Raw genomic sequence first — 17,145 nt, forward strand, 5'->3', positions numbered from 1 at the left:
TTTCCAGTTAAAATAACATGCCTCCTCAACCCTGCTTCTACAGCGAGACAGCCGAGATGTACTGGCCCCCGCAGGGTAAGACCACCCCACCCCCTGTATCAGCAGTAGCTAGCTTCCGGTTGTTATGCAGTGTCTAAAGCACTTTCAGAGCCATTATCTTTGAACAATAAGTACTTGTAGAGCACCCTCGCCCCTCCCACAAGTTGAATACCACTGAAGTCCTCCCAGAATCAATCAAGTCCCTGTTCCAGGGAGCTGCCTGACCTGGGCCTAACAAGGGCACACTGTCCCAGCTGGTTCCACCCGCCCTGGACAGCTCCTGGTTGACAGCCCTAGCAAACACCAAGCAGGCAGACCCCTGAAGACGAAGCTGCAGCTGCAATGTCAGATGACATGGTAAGCACTGCAATGACTCCGTGACCACAGCTGCAGTCCCAAAAAAGAAGGTAATTTACTGCAGTCTGCCTTTCTACGGTCATGTTCTCAATGCTACAATGGCAAAAATTTGGCACGGGCCGGGCAAGGTGTTTCTGCACCTTGTAGACCTAGAGCAAGAATGTGCATCATCTCTACCAGCATCTACCTGCCCTGTAGTACAGAACATGAGCCAAAGCCAAAGATACAGCCAAGAAGTAGCTTTTTTGGAGAAAGCCAGCCTCAGCTCGGCGAGGTTGTAGGACCTCAGCCTCGCAAAGCCTAACCCCCTCAGTTCACGCTGTTAGCCGCACTCTCCACCCTCTACAAATAACCGTACCTGACTGAGCCAACCGGTCCTTGGCGCTGTGGCATTGTATCTGTTCTATCCTATTGCATAGCGACGTCACTTTGGTATGTAATCTCTCCAACTCATACGTGGAACAATCCAGCTGAAAGCAAATACAAGAGCTGGTTACACGGGAGGAAGGCAACTATCTACAGGTTGTTTGGGACCCCTTTGCGCCCACCCTACCCTACCACAGACAAACAAACAAAAACGTCTAAGCATCTTAAGCAAAAAATATGACATCAAAAGCTCTTTGCTGTGACAGGACAAGCCAAAATCAGTTAATTTAGGAGTTTAAGTTTTCAACACATATAACAATGGCTATTAACTGAAGAAAGTAACATTTGCTGCATCATGTGCAATAAACAGAGAGAGAAAAGGCAAATTACCACATCCTTGAAAATAAACAGATGCTTCACTGAGCAAGCACTGACCCCTGCGCTCACCCCGGCCCTCACAGCTGTGCTGACTTTAGACTGCCTGCTCCCCTAGGCAGACTGTGCCTTATTTTGTAAAATACCTCGGACATTTGTGTTTTAAAGTATACAAGAGACTTTTTACACGATCGTATCTGCAAAAGATATCAACCCTCAAGTATAATGCTAAATAGCAAATGTACTAATAAAATTGAGACTTCCATAAACGGGAGATTAACCCTTTGATACCTGCTGAATCCTGTCGAGCATCTCAATGACCCGGATATAGTCCAAATAAACCAGCCCTGCCGTGTCCCAGTCCTGGATGAGCGTACTCCGTTCTGGGGGGGACAAATCTTCCAGGAAGCCTTTCAGGTACTTGTAGTTCTCGTTGATAATGGCATCTGAAGAAAACAGCCAAGACACAGAGACACCTTTTGCTGTGAACGTTGCATAGCACAGATCACACAATACAGGAAGACTCAGGTTTCAGAAAGCCAAGGGTGCGGCTCAAGGACTAGAAATGGCAAATTTAACCACCCGAGTGGATCTGAACTCGAAACTCCCATGACCAGAAACTGTCACTGGATTTGTGGTCTTGTTTGCTGTGCCAATTTTGGTCCTAAAAAAGGGACATCCAGAGATCCCATGAGCTCAAATGAAACAGAGACCACTGCTTACTTTGCCCTTGGAAGCAGACACTGCATATCAGGGTAAGTGCCAAGGGCTGGGCTTGTACTTTCTGCTTGGTAGAGACCACCACTGTATCAGGGTACCCAGGTATTGATGGCCATGCCCTGGCACACCACTGCTGCCTACACACCCAGGAGAAGAGTCTCACCTGAGGCTAAGTGCCTGATGACCAGCTTGTGGCACTGGTTCCAGTGCCCAGCTCTGAATAAGTAGAGAGCCTCTTTATGCTTATCTCCCTCCATCCTTGCCCGAATGGCCTTTGCCTCGTGAATCCACTCTGGGGGAACACAGAGCTTTTGCGTCAGGAAGGCTTCTTTTGTCCAGGATTCTGGCGTCTCGGGCAGCACGCAGTGGCGGGTTAAGAGCTCACGCACTGCCTTTTCACGCATGCTAGTGGGAAACAGCATAGGCAGCTATTTAGGCAGGTAACAATTTCAAAGGAACACGACTAGGAAAGGTCTCCTGGTTTATTGGGAGTCCAGTCCTCTCCAGTTGCAAGCAATCATCAACCAATCACAGTTTCATGCTAGCTCTGGAGAAACTGGAGCTCTGGGAAGAGGCATGATCTGGGATATGAAACTTAGGACCCCAGTTAAGAGGTCCACAAAGGTGATGTGAAGTGGAGTGGAGCACCACGTCTCCCAATTTCACACAAACAACTGTTAGCCACAGCTACTGCTCACTGCACATCAACTCTTAACACAGACATCTTTGGGGGGAACGAAGCTGCTCTGTGGACAGCTAAGTATGCCAATCACAAAGCATGAGTAAGTAGGTGTCACTGTCTGGAACAGCTCTGGAAAAGTGAAGCTATCCCAGATGCTTTTTTTTAAAAAGCTTCATGTATTCCTGGTTACTGTTAAGATGACTATAATCTTGAATGTCATAACTGGAGCTGATCACACGGTTTGGTCACCGTCAATTTTCAAGTTGGCAGTGTCCGTTTAGACCTCATCCTGCTCTATTTCATACTGAAATCAGATCTCCTCTTCCTTGTCATGTGAGGGGAAAAATAGTACCACCTCGTTTGGGCACAATAAAAACTAAACGTAGGCTTAGTCATTTTAATCAAGTTATCTGCTTGCTGTAAGCTGCCTTCCCATTGTACTTACTGTGCATTAGAGGTATGCAACAGCACAAAGATGGCCCATTCCCAGAGCCCTTTGCTTTCCAGCTGGGCAGCATAGCTGGCATTCAGCACTCCCTGACACTGTCCCGATAAATGTGTGTAATTCAGGGCTCTGAGCACTTCCCACAGGTGCCAACTGAGACGGTAGTCCAAGGGGTCAGACGTTATACTCCTGGGGTCCAGCAGCTGATGGAGATCGTAATGTCTGTAGGGAGAAGCATTTAGACCATAAGCAACTGGTTGTGCTCACATAATAAAAAATGAATTCCTCAAGTGCCCTTTGCTGAATGCCAGTGGAAACGTACAGCTGGAGTACTGCGTCCAGTTCTGGGCACCACACTTCAACAAGGATGTGGACAAGCTCGAAAGGTGCAGAGAAGGGCCACCTGCATGATCAAGGGGCTGGGGGAGAGACTTTGGGATCTGAGACTGTTCAGCATGAGCAAAAGGCTGCGAGGTGACTTGATAGCCACCTACAAATATGTCAAGGGAGACCACCAGGACCTAGGTGAACAACTTTTCAGAAAAGCCCCGGGGAAGACGCAGACCAATGGGCTAAGCTAGTTGGGGAAAAGTTCTGGCTGGACACAAGGAAAAACTGTATTTTCTGTATGCGTAATGAGAATCTGGACACACTCCCAGCAGAGGTGTGCAGTCACCATCTCTGGCAGTCTTTAAGGGGAGGCTGGACAAATACCCCACTGAGCTCATTTGAGCCCCTGCCCATGGCAGGGGACTGGACTTGATGATCTTGTAGGTCCCTTCCACTCTTTCTTTCTCTGATTTGTATAATATACAGGTGTAAGCATTGGTTCAATAGTTGACCTTCTCCCACGGTTAGGAGGTCACACCCAGAGGGACCATGTTTCCTCTTTGTGAGATATGCACCTGCTAAGACTTCATTAGCCCCTTGAAAAGCTTCAGGTGAAATCGCCTTATCCTTTTCTCATGCCCTTTCAGGACATAACTCCTCTGCCCTAGCTGGGCCTTAGCTGGAGTACTGCGTCCAGTTTTGGGCACCTTTTGAAGGATGTAGGGGAAAAAATGGAGAGGATGCACAGGCAAGCAAAGACGATAAGGAATTGGAAATGCAAGCCATGTGAGGAAAGGTTCAATGAACTAGACATGTTCAAAGTTTGGAGAAAAGGAGATTAAAAAGCAATTCAATGCCCTTCAAATATACGAAAGGCTGACACAGAAGTGGGAGATACTGTTCCTCCTTGTCAGAGGGTAGGACACGTGGCAACAGGCTGAAACTTCAGCAAAACAGATCCAGGTGAAAGCACAGGAAAGAAAAGATTGCTAACTGTAAGAGCAATAGGAGAACAAAGCCGCTCAAGGAAGATGTAGCATCTCCTTTTTTGAAGAGCCTGGGGCAGTTTGGGAACAGAGCTAAGGTGGTAGCGCCGAGCCTCTTGTTTCTTTTACGAAACAGGAAAACCAACGCGTGGAAAGAAGCTGATTTCCCAGAGACCTCTAAGCAAGTTAAATTCTACTTGTGTTTGCCCAATTGTCTGGCATGCAAGGAGAGATCATGCACGAAGAGACAACAAGGGCCATATTGTTCCTTGCAGCAACAAGTTACTGACTCCACAAACCCTTCCCCAAAATGTCACGTACCTGTCACTGTAGAGCTTTAACAGATGAAAGCAGACATCTCGCAGCGGCCTGTTTGCGCTGTCATCTTCCTCAAGTGCGCAGCCTGAGCCCTCTAGATACGGAGGAAGGGGACAGCAGGCATACTTCTCGGACTCCAGCGTGTTCTGCAGAGAAAGCATCAGACCCCTGGCTCAGCTTAATGACATCACACAAAAGACCACACCACCACAAACACCTGCACACATCCCGATGGGGCATGCTCGTTTTGTTTAAAAAGCTGGACTCTGGAGATGTAAAATCCTTTGTGCGCTTTGTGTATAGAAGCAACGAACTCATCAGTTAAATATTATGAGACCTTTCAGCCCCATACCCTAATGAAGCCGACCTTGCTCCAAGCCACCCCTGGCTCAGTTCCATTCATCCACCAACTCGCTGGTCTCTGATTTGTCTCCCTACTTATCAGCCCTAAGACTTGCCCCTCGCCCATCCACATCTGATGGCTTCTACCTCCTCACTATCTCAGAGCCAGCAGGTAGGACAGAGGCAGATTTGTGTGTTTTCTCCTCAAACTTATTCTGCAAAACTACTGCTCCCTTTCCTGAGGTTTTCAAGCCTTTCAACCAAAAGCACAAGCGAGCATGAAACATTTCAGCTTAAAGAGTTAAAGCCTAGCCGAATTACAAACAGGGACTGGGAAACAGCAGCTTCATAGAAAACCGTGGGCAATTTTAACTATACAAGTTGGCATCTGGACAGGATATATTTTCAACATCTCAGGACAAATGGTATGTCACGAGTTTGAAAGTCTGCGTACAAGTCTGTAACCTACGTATGTGTTCAGATCATAAATCTTGCAGGGTGATTTGTTATTTAATCCAAGCAAAAGCCTTTGTAAGAACAATGATGCAATTTTCTGGGGTTCTTACTTGGGCGTAACTGCTAGTGTGCTTTAACTCAAAATAGATGACTGAACCATGGCACACTAGCTGATGACATCTGAATCAAACCTCACAAAAAAAAGAGGCTTGTCCCTTTCAGCCAGTATGCAAAAGCAGCCAAAAGCTTAACTCACTGGACATCCATTTCTCTGCACTGCCTGGCAATGAACTTAAATGGTACAAATGCTTTTGAGAAAAAGGTGTAGATAACGTACCTGGAACGCTGCCTCATACATGCCAAGTGCCTTGGAAATGGAAGCTGTAGGTGGAAGCAGGTACCAGAGATGGATAGCTATACAGCGCTTCCAGTCCAGCTGTGAGCAAACATTAATGCTTTTCCTCTCAGATAACTGCCACACCTGAACAAAACAAAATCGCCAAACTTAGACCAGATTCATAGCAAATGTTGCAATAATTAGCAGAGCCTAGGTTTTGTAGGCACACATTTACACAAGAGTGATGATCACCACTGAAAGGCTGCATTAGTAAGAGTACATTAAGTATTTCTGTCTAGTCTCCGTATATTAAATTATGCACTGTAATCTTACTAGTATAAACACCCACCTGAACAGCGGCAGCCATACTTCTATACAAAGCGTACTAGTTAAGTCTTTACTCTAGCACAGGGTAAACTGCCAGTGGTACAAACAGAAGACGTGAACAGGACATACCGGCTTTCCAGCAAGCAGAGCAAAGATGCGTAACCTCTCTTCCTGGATGAAGCAGTCTGCCTGGAGCCTGTGCCAGTCCACTAACTGCATGGTGAGGAGCTCCCGAACCTCCTGGCTGCCCACCAGCTGGGAGAGGAGTAGAGCGAGCCTGTAATCACCTACAGGAAACAGGATGACACGTCAGCCAAGTCATCTGGAAGGCCACCAGACGTAACTCCACAACAAACAGCCTCTAAACCTGAAACCCCATGAGGCTGGCTTGTAAAAAAAAGCTACGTCCTTTCCTTGTTGCTTGCAAAATGCCTTTTTTGCAACCATTTAGTTAAAGATTCAGGGAAAACAACCTCGGTTATGAGCAAAGAGAATTTAAGAGCGAGACAACGTGAGAAAGACATTGAGTCAAAAGGAAACTGAAGTCACTGGACTTCCAGCAGTGACCTAAGCAACCAGTTAAGAAGGCTGTTCCCCCAAACAAGGAGAAAGACAAGAAAAACCTCGGTCTGATCAAAGTGCATGGCTCCAAAAAACATCCCCTTATCTGAACCAAACCACCATGGATTTGAAAGGCTCTTCGATGCAAGTCTAGAAGCTTAAAATACTGCAAGTGAGAAACACTAACCCGTGCCACTAGTGCCCACTGCTATTTGCACTACGCAGGAACAGAGCACGTCTTACAGGGCCCTTCACACAGAAGGCACTAGAGTGTTGTAAGAAGGGAAGGGTAAAAATCAGTGGATTGCAGCAGAGTCCTTGCTTCCTTACCTACACCGATCTGGAACAGAAGCAGAGCTAGCAACTGGCCTAATAGCAACAGCTTTGCTATTCCACCATTCAAAGCAGATCCTACAACACTAAGATAACGCAAGCTAAGAGCACAACACTTATATCGTGGCACCGAAGGAACACGTAGCCAACTAGGAATTTCTCCAGACAGACATTCAGCCCAAAGCAAGCAGGCCGCTTCAGGTCAAGTCACCTCAGTCACTCCCTCACATGGGATTATACCCTGACAGCACAACATCCCCTTTCTGCTTCCCAAGAGTCTTGCAGAGAAGGATCCAGTACGCTGCTTATGCACGTGCCTCCCCTCTCAGCAAGCACACGTGGATTCCTGCAGCAAAGCACGCCCTAACGCGCGTCTTGGTGTGCGGACAAACAAGTCATACTGAGGAAAGGGAAAGACTTAGTGAGCAGTGGCTGACGATTTCATGGGATCACTGTTAGATAAAAATAAAACTGCACCTCTGTCCTGTTTCACTCAGGGGTAAGCTACCCCGCTGAGTTTAGCTCCCACTTGCGGCAGTGTACAAGCAGACATACGAAATGGTACAGAGACAGTGATGCAAAGCAACCCCCCACCTTTTGACTTCATATAAGATGTTCCTCTGTCCGTGCCTTGCAAATAGCAAGACAACACTGTAGTCCTTGTGTAGCCAGCCCGCCCCCTCGGTCAGCTGGTACGGGTAAGCTTCTTACCTGACTGTTGTGCCAACCTACAAGCCTCGCTGATCCGCTTCCCAGTGAGGTAGCTAAACACAGCCTCAATGTGGTTATCGTGCCGCGAGAGCGAGACCTCCTCCTCGATCCTCCCGGCTGCGGTCTGCGATAGCCAGCGCGAGAAGGCTTTCCTGCGCTCCAGGGTCAGGATGTACTCACTGGGATCCTCCAAACTGGCTTCCAACTCTTTCAGGTTGCCCCAGATTGCCTCGCACAGAGTCCACGTCAGACCCCAGTGCTTCACCACGTCTGGCAAGACAGGAATTTCAAGTAGTCATAAAGGAGAACCATTTATACATACAAGGACATTCAGGAGAACACCACAGAAGGAGAGGCACCAATACATTTATAGGTTGTCCAACTGTTTATGCTGGTGATAAATTGCTTAGCTCCCCCTGACCCCGTTAAGTGCACCTGTCTAACATGCACCTCTGGCCATACCATTTGCAGCCAGTAAGCCAAAGGAGCTGCAGCTGGAGCAAGCAACAGACTTAGGTGTCCGTCGGTGCATCATTTGTCCACTCCCATCACGTGAAATAAGCGTTCTGTAGTGGAGAACCACTTTTCAGAACAGCTGGTAACTGTACTTTGGCATTGCCAACAGCCCTTGTACTCTGATTTTGCTGTGCTGGTGCAATACACAGTGAATTTCTACCAACTCATTTTACAGACCAAATGTTACATTCCTTTTGGAACGTATAATTTTATACTCGCTTTCAATTTGATACTCACTTTCAATTTCTGCAAGGTCTCCAGAGACCTCTCTAACCCAGTCAGCATAGTCGTGAATGGCAGCCACTCCTGGGTTGGGGGCGATGAAAGGACAATAATCATCCAAATGGACAGTGCTGTGTTTCAGTTTTATCTCCAGAGGTAGGAGGTATAATTGCTTGTCACCCTCCGTCTCCTTCTGTTCCAAGTTCAGCTTCTCTATGTGAACCTTGAAGGACGATTCTGAAAGCCTGGGGAAAACAAGATTGGTATTGGAAAAACAGGACGGAGCCTTCTCAGTTATCTTCCCTGCAGCTGTTAGCCTGTTCTAGGTATAAAGACAGGTCCCCCACTCCTGATTGCTGGTGGAATAATAAACCAGAATAATAAACCCATCCATCTACGTGGCTGAGATGTCTACTTCTTTAACAGGGACCTGAGCTGAATGTCACGTAAGGGGAAATTGTGGGCACAGTGATTAAAGAACGGTTTGCATTACAAAAAGGGCAGCGTGCCTCAAACTTGGGACACGAAGAAACAATGAAAGATTGGAACCGATACAGGACTTTAAAGGCACCTGCCCCCACGACCCATACAATGCAATCCAAAACCCGATATTATGTCCTTAGGCTTCCTGAACAGCAAACGGGGAGAGACATGCTCCTCAAAGGCTATCCCAAACACTCCCCTTTTGGACACCCACTGACGCTGCGCAGGAAATGAATCCAACAGTCATGAAAACAGAAAGAAGGGAAGAGAAGAGACAGCATAAATCCAGACCTAGCAGGTGTAGCATTTACCACACAGGGGGAGTCTAGGATTCAAGCCATTGTCCTCTGGACCGCTCCTGTATTTCGCTTGAAGCCAGAGGTATCCAGCTCATGGACGACACAGCACAGCTCTACTCCAGGAAATACTCTAGTCTGGAGGTTAAGATACTCTCCTGCAAGAGGCGAGTTTCAAGCTCTCAAGCTGAGGAGGGAAGATAACCTAGGTCTCCCTTTCCTGGAGTAGCACAGGACCATGTCATCTGGCCGGGGGGTGGAGGGGTGCCAAAGGGGCCAGAAATTTGGCAGTGATACAAACAGCAACAGCGTTCACTGCTGTGGCTCCCAGAGTCTGAACAACCACTGCTTGCCTCCCTGACAAATTTCTGGCCCTGCAGACAGCTTTGTGGCCAGATGACATGGCTCTGTGCTCTGGATCTGGCCTGTGTAGCTGCCCACGGGCCGGAAACCTGGCTGTGAAGTGGCGTAAGCTGCACCTCCCAGATGCACAACAATTAACACCGCTACCACTTGCCCTGCTGCCAAACTTCTGACCCTCAAGGCAGCCCAGCAGTCCAGATACCACGGTCCTGTGCTACCCCAGGAAACGGAGACATATATTACCTTCCCTCCACCCAGCTGCATCTAGCCGACAGGCTGTCATGCCTACATTAAAAAAAAAAAAATCCCAACCCTTCCCGCCCCCCACAAAACAAAAACAAAACAAAACTGTGGCAGGGTGTCAGGCTAGATGATCTGCGCAGGTCCCTCCTGACCCTAGCTACTATGAAAACAAAACACCTTACTGCTTAAGACAGTCCCAGGAGCAGGAATAAGAACTTCAACCAACCCCTTTCCTGGCAAGTGCTCCAACTTTGGTTAAGTCAGGCTGCCTCATTCTCTCTTCCCTATTACACAGGTTCAACAGGACGGGTGGAAAGTGTCCCTTCCTATATCAGACTATAGTCCAGTGGTTACAGTTCTCTCCTGAGACTTGAGTTTCAACCCCTCAGCATGATCAAGGAAGGCACCCTTGGTGTCCATTCCTGGTCAACAGCTCTAACCACCACACTAGCGTATACACAGCAAGCATCGCTGCCTGTGTTTTAAAAGGAAGTGGGCATAACTGTGCTCAGTGTGTGACTCAAGCTTGTCAGAGTGTTAGGCCCACTACAAGAATGTCTAATGGATCAGGCCCTTCAGGGGACTTAGGTTCACATGGAGGAGCACCAAGTTTTTGATTCACATGCCTGCATAAGCAGACGTGCTCAGATGCTCAGACCGGTGCAGCCCTGGGCATGTGCAGAAACAGTATTTTAGATACCTATGGACCGTAGAAGTCATGCAAGGCACTGGACTGTTAGTTGGCTCCAGGGCTAGGCAGCAGCTGAGTGTACTTTGGGCACAGACACCTTGCTCCTTTATTGAATACAGCTGTTAATCTCCCACCTGAAACAACTATTCAAACTATGGAGTGGAAAGGAGTCAGTGCCTAGAGAAACACACACATCGATATACATGGGTGTGTCAAGAAAGCAATAGCCCAAAATCAAGTCCCCATGTATTCTGTGGCAAGGCTGAAGTGCACCCTGCAGGAAATTATCTGATCATTTAAAAGGAACTGGAGCCATCCCGGTGTTCCCCCTTGTAAGCATCAACCTGTACCCTTGGCACGCAACAGAGAAGCGAGATTGGCAAGAACAGACAAATACAGTCCCTTATTTTACAAGATTCTCTTTAAAACAGGTGAGGACATATGTCTTGACTTTAACCTGTCTGCAAGGGAAAACTTGGTATAAAGCCACCACTCACGATTTGGGAGCGACAGGAGCTGGCAAGAACCCGTATTCCATAGATGTGTTGCGAAGATGCTTTGCCTCGCTCACTTGGTCTCCACAATTGATAAGAGTCCAACTGGGTCCCCAGCCGACCCGAAACGAGCGTCCCATGAAGAGTGCCATGTCTATCAAGAGTTTTCCTTTTCCATAGGTAATGGATTTCTCCAGAGGCACCAGCCCCTGCTGCCTGCGGGTACCCACTGTCTTCATCTGTGGCTCTGGGGCTGCAGCAGGGATGGTGAACACAGAGGCAAGCGGGGAAAACACAGACCAAGGTGCTGGAGGAGGGGCTTTGCCAAAAGAGGAAGTTCTTGGTCCACGAGAATCTTGTAAAGAGGCACTTGGAAGGAGAGAGACACTGGCAAATTTTGATTGCAGCAATCCACCAACTGAGAGGGGGAAAAAAAACGGATTAAACTGCATGAAACACAGCAGATAGGAATGAGATTGTTTGCAGAAATTTCAGAACCGTTCAAAGCAGTGTTTGCAGTTAAGTATATCAGTTTTCACAAGGCTGACTGCACCAAGATGCAACAGCAAAGTTTGACCGTAGCAGGATGACCAGAACTTAGCATCTGAGACCATGACAACAAGGACTGGCAAGTCCCTCAATAAAGACAGATGCTAACTCATTGCTAGACAAGTGCATATCCCCAGGGCTAGACACTTAAAAATCTTTAGCTACTGTTAAAGACTCCTGGGCAAACACTGCTCAGAACTAGCATGCAGAAGTCCAGGGTACTTCACGAGATAAGCTGCCCCAACAAAACCTTAATGTTAATTGGGGAAAAGCCATTTAGAGTATACCCCCACTCAAGATCCTGTGGTGCATGTACTCCGTACGCATAGGGCCTTGGGGTACCTGAGGAGCGCTTCTTCTGTCCTTGCAAAGCTGAAATTGGAAGTCTGGGAGAGCAGATTTCTTGAGAAGTATCCATTTTCGTAGACTGTTTGCCAAAATGACGATCTAGGATCAAGTCTAAATCCTCTTCATCAGCCAGCAAGGAAGCCTTCATGATCTAAAATGTAATACTTTATTAGTGGCAGCTACAAGATCTAACTAGCAATGCTCCCCCTCCCATCGACCAAAACACCCTGGAAGGGTTACGTACGGATAACTCCTCATTTCATGGCAGTATGGGTGCATAGTGGCAAGAGAACTAAAAACAATCAGCAAGGCATCTGCAGAATCAGAGTGGTGGTATCCTAGCTAGTAAGACTGCAGCACCAGGCTTTCCTCTTACCAAGTACTAAGACCCTATTTTGTGTTGTGTTCTTTCACCCAAGAAGAGAAGCTGAGGTCTTGCAGATTTTCACAAAGCAGAGTACTAAACCCCCTCCTGACTGGATACCAGTCCATTCGGTGACAGGACTATTTTTTCCTGGTTTAAACAGGAAAGATGGCATTTCCTGCCTCCCAACAAAATGCTTTAGTGACAGTATGTAATGTTCACCCCTCCTGGAATGAATTCATAGAGTCTGGGACACTCCTGGTTTCTTGATGCACTAAGCATGCTGGACTATACATACGCTCAATTCTGGAAGCAGGTTGAGAGATCTGACAGAAGCTGAGCAGAGAGTGAGAGCATGTCCTCCCACCTAGATGGACAGACTGAGGAATTCACCTGCAACACGTGGGGGTTTATGCCCAGTGAGGATGCAATGTGTGTTGATGCAGGCACGGGTTCCTGATCTTCGGTCACAACATCTTCTAGCATGGAGTCCTGGGCAGGTTCCTGGGTGATGTCGGTCATATCGCTGTCCAGTTCGACCACCCTCCCCAGCTGTTCCACTTCTGGGCTCTGCAGAAGAGGGGAGCACTATATTAGGTGACACCAGACTGAGGCAGTTCACAGGAAAAGCAAAATTATTCAATGGCCTCAATAATGACCTGCAAAAAAATAAAAGTGGAGCATTCCCCACTTGTTTGGGTGCAATTAAGAGACTTTTCAGGGATTGTCTTCAGGTCTCACTTCTTTGGCAAAATGGAGCAGTGACCAACTATTTTCAACATGGGTTAGAATACAAGCTAAGCACATATCACCTTTCACATCAACAGTAAAAGGCTTTATTTGGGTTGCTCTAAAGTCTGCAAAAACTCCCCTGCCCCAAATCAGGACTCCTTTTCATTTTCAAATGTGACCAGCTAAAGGGGAGACGGAAAGTTTGTGTGCCCAGTTTTCTTCTTAAGAAACACTTTATGTGGAAAAGTTGGACATTATTTATCCTGTTTCCTTCCAGATACAAGGGGACTGGGGTTTATAAAAAAAACTACTTCTTAAACTGTGATCTATTGGACCAACGATCAGTCCTGCGCTGACTATTAATTACTTAATACCAGTTCCATTTCTGCAGCTGCTGAAGTGGCAAAGAATAAAAAATATTTCGTTACTGGCCTGCATAAAAAAAAAAAAAAAAATGCACTGTCACATGGACACTGTACAATCCCAAAAAATCCACGTGGTTGCTGAACTCTCAAAATGACCTGTCAAGATGGCTTAATAGGTAGTCTGGTCTAAAAAGAAACTGTACAATTTCACCTGAGAGGAAGCAATTTCTGTCTGCTGTCTCTCAATGTCTAAGCAGCTACAATAAAGACTATATACAACAGAGCCAAGCCCTGTTCAATCCAGAATTAATAGTTTGCCAGCCTCCTGGCAGCAACCAGCTAGAGAAATACGATTAGAGGGAACATTCCTGATTTTTCCTAGGTAAAAACCCACTAAACCACCAAGACAGCAACAAGCCTCATTTTTTCTCCAGTGCCAGTCACCTTTTAAGATCGTTTGACCCTTTGACATGGGTCTCAAGTGCCAGAAACATCTGTAACAGCTGCTTAGGCCATCTGGACTAGAACCCAGATTCAGGGTCTCCAAATAGTCCTGCAACAACAACTAGGCATTTTAAGTTAGCCCTACAAGCTGCCACTGTTTGCTGGGAGAATAAATTGCAGTTTAAACTCCTTTGTGGAAGATAAAAACATTCCAGGGTCAGCAGGACAGCAAGGGACCAGATCGTGATTTCTATCCCACGCTACAGCACACAGGAGAGAACACGCTGTTCACAGGAGGCCTTGACAGCTAGTCCAGCATTAGCAGGTAGCCAAGAATGAGCAAGTTGCACATAGCGTGCAATCTTGTTGCCAGGAGACCATTTTCGGGCAACGGCAGCCTATTTCTTTCCATTTTAGGGTTTGTAGTCAGCGAGCACGAGCATCTGTACACAGCTAAATAGATGGCCAAACTGTGCAGGGCTATTCACCACCCAGAAGTGATTGGCGTGCATCATGCTATAAGCACACTTCAGGTAACTGATTTTTTCTTTAGAGCTCCAAGACGGGGGCTATTGCCTTTAGCAGCTAGACGTGGCCTGCAGACTGCAAGTCATGTCTGAAGCTATCCTTGCTGGCTGCCATCAGCTTATATTAAAAGGTGACAAAATCAAATAAGAAAAGCAAGGTCCTGCCAAGTTCATGCAACTCGCTGTTTTTAAGACCCTCAGCAATTAAACTTGTGGCAGTGGTTTTTGTTGCAATACAGCAGCTACAATTATGGAAGGCAATGCTATCTGAGGACAGGACTAAGAGCAATGGCCTCAAACTACAGCAGGGGAAGTTAAAGCTGGAGATTAGGAGGAAAGGTATGACTAGGAAGGGGGTCAAGCATTAAAACAGGTTGCTTTGAGAAGCTGTGAAACATCAATCCCTGGGTATTTTCAAAAGCATGTTAGACAGACCCAAGTAGGATGGTTTAGTCAGGGATGACCCTGTCCTGAGCAGGGGGTTAAACTAGATGCCTGACCTCGTGAAGTCCTCTTCCAGCCCTATTTTCACATGATCCTATGCAAGCTACTGGGAAACAAAGGGGCTGGACTTTTGTTCAATTCCACACACCTGTTTGATGGTATATCAGGATCAGACGGGGGCAAAGTGTTAAAATGATGAAAAAGGTCACAGGTTGAACTGACAGAATTCACTTAGAGATTCCTCTTCCGAGCAAAGGATTGAGAGGTCAGCAGCGCAGGTATTTTAGTGATAAGTTTCCCAGCAATAATGAGGAAGAAGAGTTTACAGTGTGCAAATAAGATCTGCAAAAACCAAATGCTGGTATTGCTGCTCGATCTGCAGGTTGAGGGATTTTTTTTATTTTTTTTTTGGTGTTTATAGAAAACGTACCTGCAGACCTTAAAAGCGTTTTACAATAATTAGAAGAGTTACTAGCACTAGCATATCTGTATTCTAGATCTACTTCTGTACTTTTCAAGTCACAGCTGTCTAATTCACTAATGCAGCTTTACTCCTTTGCTGCTGCTAGCCCAGTTGAATTAACACCATACTGGAAGGAAAAACAAAAGTTGGATCTTCCTAGTTTGCAGACAGATTAAGCTGCAAATTTGGGGTACAGAAGGCAATAGCTGAGATGAAGTCACAAGACAGAAAGAAAGAACTACCTGGTTTTCAAATCCCAGTTTTGCAGCAGTTAAAGCACCATGTTTGTGACCGAGCAAAGGTGACCTAAAATTTAAACTGAACCCACATCCTCTTCCAATATCCCCCCCTTGGAGTCGAGAGCTGAGTTTCCAGGCTCTCCGCTGCAATGTTCTGCATGGCTCCAAAGCTGCACTACACAATTTCCATGGACTACCTGCATTAAAAAAGACAAAAACTTCAGGGGCATTTATACAGCTCCAGTTTCAAATTATAGTGAAACACAAATTTCAATTACTAGTCGAAGAGTCGCTGCTACTGAGCAGGGTGGGCAAGTTTTTGCCACTTACATTTGAATTGATAGGAACAGCTAGATACAAATGAGCAACTCAACCTGGCTGTGCACTGGGTTGGTTTGGGCCTCTTGCAGATGAACTGCTTTCATTGTCTTTATCTTTGACTTTTTTGGGGGAAAAAAACAAAAGCAGGGGACAGCCAATAAGACTGCACCCTTCCCACTGTCTCCTTATCCAGCATCTGCATCCTTGGGAGCAATGCATCAGGATCAGAGGGGAAAAATGGTACTGACATGAGCAGCGAGCCACACCGGCTGCATTTTCCCAAACACCCAGTATCAATGCTTGTTACACCAAGGGGTACAGATAGGGAAGTGACATGCTGGGCCACTGGCTAAATATGGCTCTCTTCCACTGATCTGCTTGTCCAAGCAAAAGCTCACTGCACTCTAATGCCTCAGGAAACTGCAAGCTTACAGATCCGCTTTCACTGCAGATTACTGAAGGGTAGAAAAACAAGTTTGCTTATGCCTTGAAACAAAAGCCTTTCCCCTTTAGCAAAGGCAATCCAGCTGCTGAAAGCAGACATCCTTTTGTTCCAGCCTCCTGCACATACAGATATGATCTTCTCTAGAAAAGCACAGAGAAGCAGAACTGGACACTGAGGACTAGATTTCAAGACTGGGCACTGCAAACCCTGGTTTTGGAAAGTCTTCAACATTTTGTATTCAAGTCAGTCAAGCCCTATCTTATGACAAGGTCACTTTGTAGAAATAAGGCAATCACCACCTGAAAGAAGCATCTGACTGCCTAACTACCATGAACATGTCTTTGCAAGAGAGCTGCTCTACATTAGTGTCCAAACTACTTGTGTGACTTTTTTTTTTTTTTTATGGAAAAGCTATATCCAAGTTTAAACAGTGTTCACATTGTAGTCACGCGTAGATACTTTGTTTAAAGTTATGTCCGAATATGGGACAAGACTTTGAACCTATGTGAAAAAAATTACAAATATTCCTTTACAACGCAGTTATCTTATTTGAGTATGACAGTTCAGTATTTTATTACTGCTTTCTTAGGCTGTTGCCAGGAAATAGCTGCACCTTCATTTTCTCTCCAAGATGTATACAATGATCCATTAACACTTGCATCCCATTCTGAAGCTTTTTGTACATTCATACCCCACCCCGCCCCAAACACTTATACCCAACGTTTGGGGGGGAAAAAAAAACATACACTTTTTTAATACACAAAAAATTCATTAAAATATTAGTATACAAGTCTGCATACAGAGCGAGGTTTGAAGATACAGGCGAAATAATGCACAAGCTGTTTTTCAGATGCTTAAACCAGCATAAGTGACCAGCATCATACCACACATTTGAGAAAAAAACAAACGAA

At 46.2% G+C, this 17,145-nt stretch overlaps 1 protein-coding gene across 3 annotated transcripts in view; it reads right to left on the reverse strand.

The window, feature by feature from the left end:
• The window catches only part of NUP98 (nucleoporin 98 and 96 precursor), a 50,498-nt gene that overhangs the window by 2,344 nt on the left and 31,009 nt on the right, over positions 1 to 17,145 (reverse strand). For all 3 annotated transcript variants that reach the window (XM_059723452.1, XM_059723451.1, XM_059723450.1), the window contains 12 exons: positions 12,648 to 12,824; positions 11,885 to 12,041; positions 10,997 to 11,411; positions 8,439 to 8,668; positions 7,686 to 7,955; positions 6,210 to 6,367; positions 5,754 to 5,897; positions 4,622 to 4,764; positions 2,985 to 3,206; positions 2,021 to 2,262; positions 1,429 to 1,583; positions 755 to 866 (listed from right to left, as the gene is read on the reverse strand). In XM_059723452.1, coding sequence (XP_059579435.1) covers positions 755 to 866; positions 1,429 to 1,583; positions 2,021 to 2,262; positions 2,985 to 3,206; positions 4,622 to 4,764; positions 5,754 to 5,897; positions 6,210 to 6,367; positions 7,686 to 7,955; positions 8,439 to 8,668; positions 10,997 to 11,411; positions 11,885 to 12,041; positions 12,648 to 12,824 — 2,425 coding nt within the window. The remainder of the gene's footprint in view (positions 1 to 754; positions 867 to 1,428; positions 1,584 to 2,020; positions 2,263 to 2,984; positions 3,207 to 4,621; positions 4,765 to 5,753; positions 5,898 to 6,209; positions 6,368 to 7,685; positions 7,956 to 8,438; positions 8,669 to 10,996; positions 11,412 to 11,884; positions 12,042 to 12,647; positions 12,825 to 17,145) is intronic.

Source organism: Alligator mississippiensis, chromosome 1 (genome assembly GCF_030867095.1).
Source record: "Alligator mississippiensis isolate rAllMis1 chromosome 1, rAllMis1, whole genome shotgun sequence".
Lineage (NCBI taxonomy): Eukaryota > Metazoa > Chordata > Crocodylia > Alligatoridae > Alligator > Alligator mississippiensis.